This window comes from Nomascus leucogenys, unplaced genomic scaffold, assembly GCF_006542625.1.
Source record: "Nomascus leucogenys isolate Asia unplaced genomic scaffold, Asia_NLE_v1 Super-Scaffold_551, whole genome shotgun sequence".
Taxonomy (NCBI): Eukaryota; Metazoa; Chordata; class Mammalia; order Primates; family Hylobatidae; genus Nomascus; species Nomascus leucogenys.
Genome location: NW_022095781.1, coordinates 129,624 through 143,257, shown reverse-complemented (window position 1 = coordinate 143,257; position 13,634 = coordinate 129,624). Strand labels below are relative to the sequence as shown.

Genomic DNA, 13,634 nt, shown 5'->3' with positions numbered 1-13,634 from the left:
CCTTCAGTTTGCGGGGGGGGGGGGTGTTGATTTTCATACATCGTGTAAAATAAGAGTCCTGTTTCTCGCTTCTGCATCCGGATATCATTTTTCTCAAAGGTATTCACTGATCAGACTCCGCCTTCCACGTTGTGGTGTTCTTTATCAAAGTCAGTTGACTATGTCCGTATTTGTGTTGTTTTTGTCCTCCCTGTTTTTGTCCACAGTTCTAGGTATTTCTTCTTATGCAAGTACCATATATCTGCTGCATAACTACAACTTGGCAGTTTAATTTGATATCAAGGATTGTGGGTTCTCACTTTGATTGTATTTCTCAGGATTCTTTTAGATATTCATTGCTTTCGTGATTCCCTGTGATTTTTAGCACTATGTATTTATTTCTGTTAATTTTTTTTTTACAACATAAAGGGCCATAATTAGGGGTACATTTTTATACATATAGATTGGGTAATGATCAAATCAGGGTACTTAGGATCTCTATTCCCTCATACAGGTATTATTTTTGTGTAGAGAGAACATTCAAAATTCTCCTTGCTCTTTAGAAAAATATAATACTGTTAACTCCAGTCACCAGGCTGAGGAGAACACTCAGATTTATTCCTTTAATGTTAAGATAACTTTGTTTCCATAACCAATCCTTCCCCATTCCCTTTCTATCTCCCAGACTCTGGTAACCAATATTGTGCCTCCTACTTCTTTAAGATAAACATCGTAAGATTTCACGAGTGGTATCATACAGTGTTTGTCTTTCTAGGCCTAGCTCATTACATTTAACATAATGGTTTCCAGGTTCATCTGGGTTGCTCTAAATGACACTGTTTGATTATTTTGATAGCCGAAGAATATTCCCCAGTGTATGTATGTGAGAGTTTCTTGATCCCTTTATCTGTGGTGAACAGGTAGGTTGAATGTATAGCCAGTAGTGGGACTGCTAGATGGTATGGTATTTCTTTTTTTTCTATTGTTTGCAGGACCCCCAACTGTTTTTTATGGTGTTAATACTAATTTACATTTCCACAAACAGTTGCCCTTTCTGGAAATTCATACCAGGAATTTTCATTTTAAATATTTTAATCTTTTTGTAATGTTCATTCTAGTTGGAGTGAGATAAGATCTGAGTGTGGTTTTGATCTACATTTTTCTCATGAGTAGTCATGTTAACCACGTTTTTATAAACGTTGAATTAGTTTTCTGTCTTCTTTGCACAAATATCTACTCAGGTTATTTGCCCAGTTTTGGTCTGGTTATTTCTCTGTTGTTTTGTTTTTTTGCCAGCTGTTAGTGTTACTGGCTTGTGCCTTTTCAAAAGTAACCCGTTATCCACTGTATGTTTGCCCAAACTTTTCTTATAAGTTTTAGTATGCTTTTTCATTTTGTTCATTGTTTCTTTCCTTTCTTGGGCACAAGTTCTTCAGTTTGATGTGGTCCCATATGTGTATAATTTCTTGATTACTGTGCTGTTGGTTACTAATCAAGAAAAAACAAAATCACTGCCAAAGCAGTCCATTGTCAATGATTTTTCCCTTGTATTTTTGTTACTTTTTGCAAACTGTGAGCATACATCCAAGTTTCCCCAAATATACACACTCGAGGTTGTGTTTATAAGAGCTTTATGGTTGCAAGTTTTGTGAATAATCTTTAATCCTTTTGAGTTAATTATTGTGTATTTAGTACCACAAGAGTCCTGTATTATTCTTTTGCATATGGATATCTAGTTTTGGAAACCTTCCCCATTGTGTCATTTTGGTGGTGGTTTGAAAAATGTGTTCACTCTGTGTAAATTTGTATTTATTACTGAGCGCCCTCATTTTGCTCACTGGTCTGTGTTTCTCTGTGTATGCCAGAAACATATGGGTTGGTTAACTAGGGATTTTCGTTTAATTAGAGCTCAGGGAATGTGATGCATCCCGTATGGTTTGTATTTCTCAGGATTGCTTTAGAAATTCAGGGTGTTTCACATTTCCACATAAATTTTGGCATTGTTTCTTTGTATTTCTTAAAACACTATTCGCCATATACTAAGTGTATATAATTAGAGGGTACAAGGAAGATTTCGATACACGTATATGTTAAGTAATGATAAAATCAGGTTATTTAGCATCTCTTCACCTCATAGTTACTATTTTTGAGTGGTAACAACATTCACAATCTTTCCTTCTAGCTACTTTGAAATATATGATACATTTATATTAAGGCTAGTCACACTGCTGTAGAATAGAAGACCAGAATTGATTACTGTCATCTGAGAGTAACTGTACCCATTACTGATTCCTTCCCAGACCCCCTCCACCTCCCCAGCAGCCTCTGGTAATCCCTATTGAACTTTCTACTTCTAGGAGATAAAGCTTTTTTCAGTCTGCATGTCTGAGATCACGTGGCATGGGACTTTCTCTACCAGGCTCATTCGTTGGACCTGATGTTCTCCGGGTTTCTTCGTCTGGCTGCAGATGGCAGGATTTCCCAAAGCTTTATGGCTGAAACATATTCCGTGGTGTATCTGTATGGCAGTTTCTTCATCCCTACAGCTGTGTACGGACAGGTAGGTTGCTTCTGTACCTTGGCCACAGTTAGGAGTGCTTTAGTACCCATGGGAAGGCAGGTAGCTCTCTTCAACCTAGGGATTTCAAGTGCTTTAATTGTAGAACCAGTGGTGGGGCTTCTAGCTGACATGGTAGTTGTACTGTGAATTTTTTCAGGAACCTCTAGCTGTTTTTCGTAGTGTGCATACTAATTTACATCCCCACCAATAGAATTTAAGAGGTTTCCCTTCTGTAAGTCTACACTGGCTGTCACCTTTAAAAATTTGTGTTTTGTTTGTTTTGGTAGTATTCATTCTGAGTGGAATGAGATGGACTCTTAGTGTGGTTTTTGTGGACATTTTTGTGAGGATTGGTGATGTCGAAAAAGTTATTTGAGAAATCCCCACATCGCTTTCCATGGTGTCTGAACTAGTTTGCATTTCCACCAACAGCAGACCAGCATCCCTCTCCTCTGCCTTGCTGGTGTTCATTCTTGTGGACTGTGTCATAATTGTCATTCTGACCAATGTGAAATACTATCTCATGGGCCTTTTGCTTTGCATTTCTCTGATGATTACTGAGGTAGAGAAATGTTGTCCTGTCCGTTGGTTCCTGTAAACCTTCTTTGGAGATGTGTGTTTTCATGCCCCTTGCCCTTTCTTCATTGAGTTTTTGTTTTGCTGATTTATTTGCTTAACATTTTTGAGGTAGATCCTGGATATTAGACTTCATGAGATGCATACGTGGGGACATTTTCTCCCATTGTGTAGGCTTTCTGTTTACTCTGTTGGTAATTTCTTCTGCTCTTCAGCAGCTCTTTTGTATATTAGGCCCCACTTGTCAATAATTGTTTTAGTTGCACTTGCTTTTGGGGACTTAGGCAAATCCATGCTGTGCCAAATCCTCTGTCAGGAAGTGTATTTCCTAGGTTCCCTTGCAGGCTTTTCATAGTTTGAGGTCTTGCATTTACAGCTTTCATTCATCTTGAGTTAATTTCTGTACATGGTGAGACACAGGGGCCCACTGGTTTTCTTCTGCAACTGGCTAGCCATTTTATCCCAGCACCATCTATTGAGAGGAGGGAGTTCTTTCTCCAAAGCTTGTTTGTGTGGTTTTTGTTGAAGATCAGATGGTGTTAGAGGTGCAGGTTTATGTCTGGGTCCTCTAATATGTTCCACTGCTCTGTGTGGAACGAGGTCCCTAGCTTTTCAACAAAAATTAAAATCAGGAAGTTTGACACAACTGATGTAGTTTGGATTTCTCAGGATTGCTTTGGAAATTCAGGGTGTTTTATGGTCCACATGAATTTTAGCATTGCGTATTTACGTATTTTTTAAAAGGTTGACCACAGAGTAAAGGTATACAATGGGGTGAGTTAGAGTGGGGCATAATGGTTAATGCAGACACAGAGGAATGATAAAACAGGATATTTAGAGTCTCTGTTATCACAGTTGTCAATTTCTTTGTGGTGAAAACACTTGGAATCTTGCGTTTACAGGAGTTTCTATTATCACAAACAGTTGTTAATTTCTTTGTGGTGTAAACATCTGGAATCTTCTTTTCCAGATTTTGTGAAAAAGGTATGATGTTGTGTTAACCTCTGGTCACTGTGCTGTGGAACAGAGAGGAACAATTCATTCCTCTCATCTAAGTGTAATTTTGTACCTATTTCTGATCCCTTCCTGTGCCCCCTCTTCCCTCCAACCTCTGGTAACCACTATTGTGCTCTCTAGATCTATGCAATAAAGCCTTTTATTTTGGATTATACATGAGTGAGATGTGGCAATGTTTTTCTTTCTCTGCCTGATTTAGGTCATTTACCATGATGTCCTCCAGGTTCAACAGTATGGCTCCAAATGATGAGATTTCATTCTGTTTTTCTGGCTGAATACTATTCTATTTGTGTACTTCCACCACAGTTACTTTATTCCTTCATCTGTGGATGGGCAGGTAAGTTTATTCTTTATCTTGGCATTTGTAAATAGTGCTGCAGTTCGCATAGGATAGCAGATATCTCTTGCATGGACTGATTTCTGTTGCACCAAAAGTATACTTAGTAGTAGAATTGTTAGATGAAGTGGTAGTTATAGGTTTAATTTTTGGAGGAATCTCCCACTGGTTTTTGTAGTTTCTATACTAATTAACATTCTTACCAAACGAGTTCCTCTCTGGAAATTTACACCAGCATTTGTGTTATCGCTTTGATAACATCCGTTTGAATTATAATGAGATGACATGTATATTGTTTTGATTTACATCTTTCTCATGGTTTGTGATGTTATCCAAGTTTTTAAAACTTGTTTTCAATGTTGTCTTCTTTGCAGAAATGTCTATTCAGGTTCTTTTGCCCCATTTTGTTTGGTTATTAGTTTCTCTTTTGTGTTTTTGCTAGTAAGTAGTGTTCGTTGCTTAGACGTTTTGAAGACAACCTTTTATCAGATGTATGTTTGCCAAAACGTTTCTTGTAAACTTCAGAATGATATTTTATTTTTTTCATGGATTTTTTTTAATCTGCTTGAGCACAAACTCTAGAGGGTGATGAGTCCCATGTGTGTCTGTTTTCTTCCTTCCCTGTGATGTAGGTGACTGATGAAGAAAAACAAAATCATGACCAAACTAGTCCATCACCCATGAGTTTTCCCCTGTATTTTTGTTTTGTTTTGACACACTGTAAACACAGATGCATGCTGATCTAAATATACCCACACCGTATGTCTTCTCATTGGAGGAGTTACATGCTTTCAAGTTTTGTTTATGAGTCTCTAATTCACTTTGAGTTGACTGTTGTGCTTTTTACACAATAGGGGTCCTATTTTATTATTTTACATAGGGATATCCAATTTTCAAAACATTTTTTTTAATTTTATTATTATTATACTTTAAATTTTAGGGTACATGTGCACAACGTGCAGGTTTGTTACATATGTATACATGTGCCATGCTGGTGTGCTGCATCCATTAACTCATCATTTAGCATTAGGTATATCTCCTAATGCTATCCCTCCCCCCTCCCCACACCCCACAGCAGTCCCCAGTGTGTGATGTTCCCCTTCCTGTGTCCATGTGTTCTCATTATTCAGTTCCCACCTATGAGTGAGAACATGTGGTGTTTGGTTTTTTGTCCTTGTGATAGTTTGCTGAGAATGATGGTTTCCAGCTTCATCCATGGCCCTACAAAGGACATGAATTCATCATTTTTTATGGCTGCATAGTATTCCATGGTGTATATGTGACACATTTTCTTAATCCAGTCTATCGTTGTTGGACATTTGGGTTGGTTCCAACTCTTTGCTATTGTGAATAGTGCCACAATAAACATACGTGTGCAAGTGTCTTTATAGCAGCATGATTTATAATCCTTTGGGTATATACCCAGTAATGGGATGGCTGGGTCAAATGGTATTTCTAGTTCTAGATCCTTGAGGAATCGCCACACTGACTTCCACAATGGTTGAACTAGTTTACAGTCCCACCAACAGTGTAAAAGTGTTCCTATTTCTCCACATCCTCTCCAGCACCTGTTGTTTCCTGACTTTTTAATGATGGCCATTCTAACTGGTGTGAGATGGTATCTCATTGTGGTTTTGATTTGCATTTCTCTGATGGCCAGTGATGATGAGCATTTTTTCATGTGTTTTTTGGCTGCATAAATGTCTTCTTTTGAGAAGTGTCTGTTCATATCCTTCGCCCACTTTTTGATGGGGTTATTTGCTTTTTTCTTGTAAATTTGTTTGAGTTCATTGTAGATTCTGGATATTAGCCCTTTGTCAGATGAGTAGGTTGCAAAAATGTTCTCCCATTCTGTAGTTTGCCTGTTCACTCTGATGGTAGTTTCTTTTGCTGTGCAGAAGCTCTTTAGTTTAATTAATCCCATTGGTCAATTGTGGCTTTTGTTGCCATTGCTTTTGGTGTTTTAGACATGAAGTCCTTGCCCATGCCTATGTCCTGAATGGTATTGCCTAGGTTTTCTTCTAGGGTTTTTATGGTTTTAGGTCTAACATGTAAGTCTTTAATCCATCTTTAATTAATTTTAGTATAAGGTGTGAGGAAGGGATCCAGTTTCAGCTTTCTGCATATGGCTAGCCAGTTTTCCCAGCACCATTTATTAAATAGGGAATCCTTTCCCCATTTCTTGTTTTTGTCAGGTTTGTCAATATCCAGAATCTACAATGTAATGAAACAAATTTACAAGAAAAAACAACCCCATCAAAAAGTGGGTGAAGGATATGAACAGACACTTCTCAAAAGAAGACATTTATGCGGCCTCTCTCTGGCTCTGAAGATAAAGATGACAGATTATATTTAGTGAGCACTTAATACATGCCAAATAATTTAACTCTTACAAAATGTAATAATCTAAGAGCTCTTCTACTCTTTATAGATGAGGAAAGAGGAGCAGAAGGAAGTTAAGTAACCTGTACACATCACACAGCTACTAAGGGGTGGAGCCAGAATGGCATTTCAGCAATGTGGCTGAAGAACATACATGCATTTGTTTATTAGAAAGTGTTTATTGAGCACCTTCTATATGCAAGGCCTTGTACAATAAAATGGGGATAACACTACTAATATATGAATAATAAATTGTCATTAATTATCAAATGCCCATTGGGTTACAGGCACAGGGTTGTATATATAATAATAGTAAAAATAATGATGAAAGTACTGATGACAGGGATAATAATGTAAACTACCTGGTTGTTTTATATGTATTATCTCATGGAAGCTTTAAAGAAACCAAATGAGGAATGGAATCTTTATTGTTCCCATTTCACAGAGAAGGAAACTGAGGTTAAGGAGAGGTCAAGTAACTTTTCAAGGCATGGAGTGGACATTGGAAGTACAGGCATTTGCACCTGGTCCTCTTCTTTTCCAGAACTACTGTAGGGTCCAAGGTCACCTTGTTTTTCCACTCATTCAATAAATACTGACTTTTTATGCTATGTAATAGATTGACACTCATCATGAGCCTCTGCCCTCGTTCTGCAGGTGGTGAAGGCATTGATTGTCCTGACCCCACAGTTTCTGTCCCATGACAAGGACCAGCTGACCAAGGAGCTGCAGCAGCATGTAAAGTCAATGACAGCCCCATATAAGTACCTGAGGAAGCTAAGTGAGGGCAAATGGAAGGGGTCAGTTCCCAGTACTTCTGCCCCATGTCTCCTAGGGTGGCTGTGCAGGGGGAAGCTTGGACACTCAGAGTAGTGGCTTTTTTTTCTGCATAAGAAGCAATTTGACTTAGGGATGGGGTGTTCTCTTAAAAATGTCTAATGTTGACAGTGGGGTGTTTGGTACCAGTACCATGCTGTTTTGGTTACTGTAGCCTTGTAGTATAGTTTGAAGTCAGGTAGCATGATGCCTCCAGCTTTGTTCTTTTGGCTTAGGATTGACTTGGCAATGTGGGCTGTTTTTTGGTTCCATATGAACTTTAAAGTAGTTTTTTCCAATGCTGTGAAGAAAGTCATTGGTAGCTTGATGGGGATGGCATTGAATCTATAAATTACCTTGGGCAGTATGGCCATTTTCACGATATCAATTCTTCCTACCCATGAGCATGGAATGATCTTCCATTTGTTTGTATCCTCTTTTATTTCATTGAGCAGTGGTTTGTAGTTCTCCTTGAAGAGGTCCTTCCCATCCCTTGTAAGTTATGAAATGTAATGATGAAATTGAAATGAAATTGAAATGAGATGAGATGATATGAAATGATGAAATGAGATGAGATGAAATGATGAAATGATGAGATGAAATAAGATGAAATGATGAGATGAAATGTTAAGTTGAAATGATGAGATGAAATGACGAAATGAGATGAGATGAAATGAAATGATGAGATGAGATGAGATAATGAGTTGAAATGATGAGATGAAAAGAGATGGAAAATGATGAGATGAAAAATGATGAGATGAAAAACGAGATGAAATGAAATTAAATAATGAAATTATGAAATGATGAAATTGAAATGAGAAGAGATGAAATGATGAGATGAAATGAAATGATGAGATGAGATGAAATTTTGAGATGAAATAATGAGATGAAATGATGAGATGAAATGTTGAGTTGAAATGATGAGATGAAATGATGAAATTGAAATGAGATGAGATGAAATGAAATGATGAAATGATGAGATGAGATAATGAGTTGAAATGATGAGATGAAATGAGATGAAAAATGGTGAGATAAAAAATGAGATGAGATGAAATGATGAGATGAAATCAAATGAATGAAATGAGATGAAATAATGAAATGAAATTTTGAAATGTAATGATGAAACTGAAATGACATGAGATGAGATGAAATGATGAGATGAAATGAGATGAAATAAAATGATGAGATGAAATGATGAGATGAAAAATGATGAGATGAAAAATGATGAGATGAAAAATGATGAGAAGAAATGATGAGATGAAAATAATGAAATGAGACGAAATGATGAAATGAAGAAATGAAATAATGAAATGGAAATGATGAGATGAGGTGAGATCAAATGATGAGATGAAATGATTAGACAAAATGATGAGATGAGATGAAATGATGAGATGAAATGAGATGAAATGATGAGATGAAATGAGATGAAATGATGAGATGAAATAATGAGATGAGATGAGATGATGAGATGAGATGAAATTAAATTAAATGAAATTAGTTGAAATGAAATGAAATAATGAAATTGAAATGAGATGAGATGAAATGGTGAGATGAAATGATGAGATGAAATGAGATGAAATGAAATGAGATGAAATGAAATAATAAAATAATGAAATTGAAATGAGATGAGATGGTATGATGAAATGAGATGAGATGAGTTGAAATGATGAGACGAAATGATGACATGAAATGAGATGAAAAATGAGATGAAATGATGAGATGAAATGAAATGAAATAATGAGATTAAATGAAATGAAATAATGAAATGAAATTGAAATGAGATGAGATGAAATGATGAGATAAAATGAGATGAAATGATGAGAAGAAATAAGATGAACTGATGAGATGAGATGATGAGACGAAAAATGAGATGAAATGATGAGATGAATTGAAATGAGATGAAATGAAATGAAATAATGAAATGAGATAAAATGAAAAGAAATAATGAAATGAAATTATATTGAAATGAAATTGAAAGATGAGATGAAATACCATTTGACCCAGCCATCCCATTACTGGGTATATACCCAAAGGACTATAAATCATGCTGCTATAAAGACACATGCACACGTATGTTTATTGCGGCACTATTCACAATAGCGAAGAGTTGGAACCAACCCAAATGTCCAACAACGATAGACTGGATTAAGAAAATGTGGCACATATACACCATGGAATACTATGCAGCCATAAAAAGTGATGAGTTCGTGTCCTTTGTAGGGACATGGATGAAACTGGAAAACATCATTCTCAGTAAACTATCGCAAGGACAAAAGTTAATATTTGTTAAGTGCACGATTTCTCTTCAAACTGTGGGTATCAAGTTCAAATTCTTTACTTCAGAATTACTTATGTTTTAGCATATATCTATGTCCTTTCAGTGTTGCTGTCATATTCATTAAAATTCATTTTAGAAGGCATCTCTCTTTATTGTGTCACAAAGAGATTGTTAAATCCTCTCAGCAAAAATATCCAAGAAAGACACATTAAGCATAAAGCTAAAAAATATCAAATCGGTTTCAGTGCTCTGAAAATTGGCAAAGTATAAAACATTTAATAACGTATATTTTTCATAACATGAAAGAACATGTTTTGAGTAAGGAAGGAAATTATATCTGTAGCCTTTTGCCTGGGATTGCTCCCTTCCACCTCCGCTCAGTCAGCATGAATTGCAGATCTGGGGTTTTAATGAGGATATCAGCAGAAACTAGCAGCTTGCTGTCGAAGAGAGTGGACTTGAGTTGAGGTGGAGGGTCAAGCAAGATCCCTCAGTGTTTCCAGCTAAATGTGATGAATTCTGCAGGAAATGAACACAGCAACCTAGTTCAAACTGAGGGCTCTAGCTGGGGAAAGTGATACACCAGCTGAAAGTTACTAGTGAATTCCTGGAAGTGATAGAATGATAGAATTGCTAAAATAGTATCTGCACAGATTTCTGGTGACTTAAAAGCTGCTGTTATGAATAACAAGGATCAAAGGTGATGCAGTGAAAAGTAAAACACAAGGAGATAAGAACTGGCTACATTTTGTATACACTTTTGAGAACACACACAGATGAATAGCTTTATGAGTTTCACACATTTGGGCAAAACATTTGCCCGGTTCATTGCTATAGTCTTCTTTTCCAGGACCTTAGCCAGCCAGCTATTCAGAAATCTATATGTATACTTGACTCCAGACACTTCTCTATCTACACTAATTTGATGAACATGTGCTCTGCTCAGATGTAAGATAACTCAAGGTAATATTTGACAGCCGTGCATGACTGTTGCCATAGTGTGGACACAGTCCACACTTACTTGCACAAATATACGATGCCAAGCCATTCAAGAGGAAGCCCAGCTTGTTCTCATTTTTGCTTTGATTTTCTTTGTTTTTGTTTGTTTGTTTTCTTTTTTTTTTCTTTTTCTTTTTCTTTCTTTGTATTCTCTCTCTGGCATTAGCTGATCGGGAAAACCCATGATATCATACAGAGAGCTGATGCAGAGGTGTTGAGAGAGAAAAGTGATACAAGGAATTGGAACATCTGTCTACGGAAATGAAGCATGCCTTCTGAATCTGTTGATTCAGTCACTAAACTACCATCTGCATCCTAATATTGAATGGTGTTGAGCCTCACCGGACCTTAAAATTGGTGAGAGTGACATTCTCAGTTTATGAGGGGCAGCTTAGTCACTTAATTATTTAGTCAAACACTCAATTACTCATGGACATGCCTACATGAACCCTGTGATATTTTGAGAGCTGCATTTTGAGCAGTGAGTTGTTTGTGTTTTGTTTGTTTATTTGGGGGGCATTTCAGGATCTTGCTCAAGAACTGTAGAGATTTTTTCTGTGACTCTTTTTTGGAGCTTGCATGGAGGTTTACAGAGTTTCCTCATCTAATATAGATTATCTAGCACCAGGCAATGTGCTGGATCTCATGGCTGAAGTGACAGAGGCATTCGGATTAAAACTCAAACTTACTACAGAATCTTTTCTTTCTCAGAGTTTATTCACAAAAGACAGCCTTCCAAGTTAGCTGATAAATGGGATGGCATAGTAAGTCCAAGTGCAAAATGCATTGTCAGCACTCTAGGATGGCTTAACCAGTACTATGCTTCATTGCTAGCGGTTGGAAGTACAAGGTGCAATTATTTTTCCTTGCTTTGAAGGGGATGAGCCAGCATGACTCATACCTCTTTTATAAACACTTGACATCTTCTGTAATGTGACAAGCCCTGGATGTTTTGGGGCGTGCATCCCACCCTCTAGAGCACATGTGTTTTCACAAGAAATTCAGAGTTCTTACAATGTCCAGCTCATCACGTCTAATTACCATGATGTCATCAATATACTGTTGTATGGGGTGATGCTTTGTGGAAGGTTCACAAAGCTTTTTCAGCCTACATTGTGACAGAGAGCAGGAGAATTAACATAGCCCTTGGCCGAGACTGAGGATGTGAGCTGCTGTTCACCCCAGACGACTGCAGACCCTCCCAGAGATGGCGATGGACTCTGCCTTCACTCTGCAGCTGGGCCCTGGGTCGGGTCAAGCCCTGCCAGAGCCTCAGCAGAGCTCATCCGCAGGGGCCAGCAGAGGGCGCTTCACACACTCAAGGAAGGGGCCGGGAGGGCGCTCTCCTGGCAACAGTGATTTCTGTTTATTTAAACCAACAGGACATCCCCATAATTTGCATGTATCATTCCTCTTATATGTGGAGAGGCCCTGCCTCTCGGTATCTTAAAAGAGGTTCTTTCTCTGGGATGTCGCATGAGCAAAACTGACAAGTCAAGGCAGGAAGATGTCGCCATCACAATTCCTTGGGTTTCTGCTGCTCTGGGTTCCAGGTGAGAATATTTCCACAAACCTCAGTGGAGACATTATTTCAATCTGTAATTTCTTTCATTGGGGACTCTGCAATAGGTGATTTTTGGCTTGATTTTAAAATCCTAATTTTAAAAATGTAATGCATATTCTTTCTTCACGTCTAGGAAGATTAGAGGTGATTTTCATACACAGATATTTATGTTTGCTGATGTTTGCTGTATATTTTCAGCCTCCAGGGGTGAAATTGTGCTGACTCAGTCTCCAGCCTTTCTGTCTGTGACTCCAAAGGAGAAAGTCACCATCACCTGCCGGGCCAGTCAGAGCATTGGTAGTAGCTTACACTGGTACCAGCAGAAACCAGATCAGTCTCCAAAGCTCCTCGTCAAGTATGCTTCCCAGTCCATCTCAGGGGTCCCCTCGAGGTTCAGTGGCAGTGGATCTGGGACAGATTTCACCCTCACCATCAATAGCCTGGAAGCTGAAGATGTTGCAACGTATCACTGTCAGCAGAGTAGTAGTTTACCTCACACTGTGTTACAACCCAGAACAAAAACTAGTTCAGCCTGGCTGAGCAGAGAAACTGGGTGATACCCTAGAATACTTCTGATTATTGCAGGTGCTTCAGGGGCAATGAGTTAACCAATACAATGAAGTCTGGCTCACCCAGCAGAGAGGAAACCGGAGTCACTGCTGCATACTTTCATCTTTTAAAAAACAAATTATTTTATTTATTTCAATAGTTTTTGGGGGTATAGGTGGTTTTTAGTTACATGGATAAGTTCTTTAGTGGTGATGTCTGAGATTTTGGTGGATCTGTTACCTGAGTAGTGTATACTGTGCCCAATATGTTGTCTTCTAGCCTTCACCTCCCCTTCTATCCTTCCTCCCCAGTCCCCAAAGTCGATGATATCATTCTTACGCCTTTGCATCCTCATAGCTTAGCTCCCACTTGTAGATGAGAACATATAGGTTTTCCATTCATGAGTTACTTCATTTAGATAATAGCCTCCAGCTTCATCCATGTTGCTGCAAACGTCATTATTTTGTTTTGCTCTGTTTTGTGGCTGAGTAGTATTTCGTGGTGTGTATACACCACATTTTCTTTATCCACTCGTTGCCTGATTGGCACTTATGTTGGTTCCATATTTTTGCAATGG

General features: G+C 37.9%; 1 gene segment (V, D, J or C); it reads left to right on the top strand.

Moving 5' to 3' along the window:
- The first annotated feature begins 12,451 nt into the window (after positions 1–12,451).
- Positions 12,452–13,065, top strand: LOC115833680. The segment is given in 2 exon segments: positions 12,452–12,497; positions 12,707–13,065. Coding segments are annotated over 2 exon segments (405 nt in total).
- Positions 13,066–13,634: the final 569 nt, after the last annotated feature.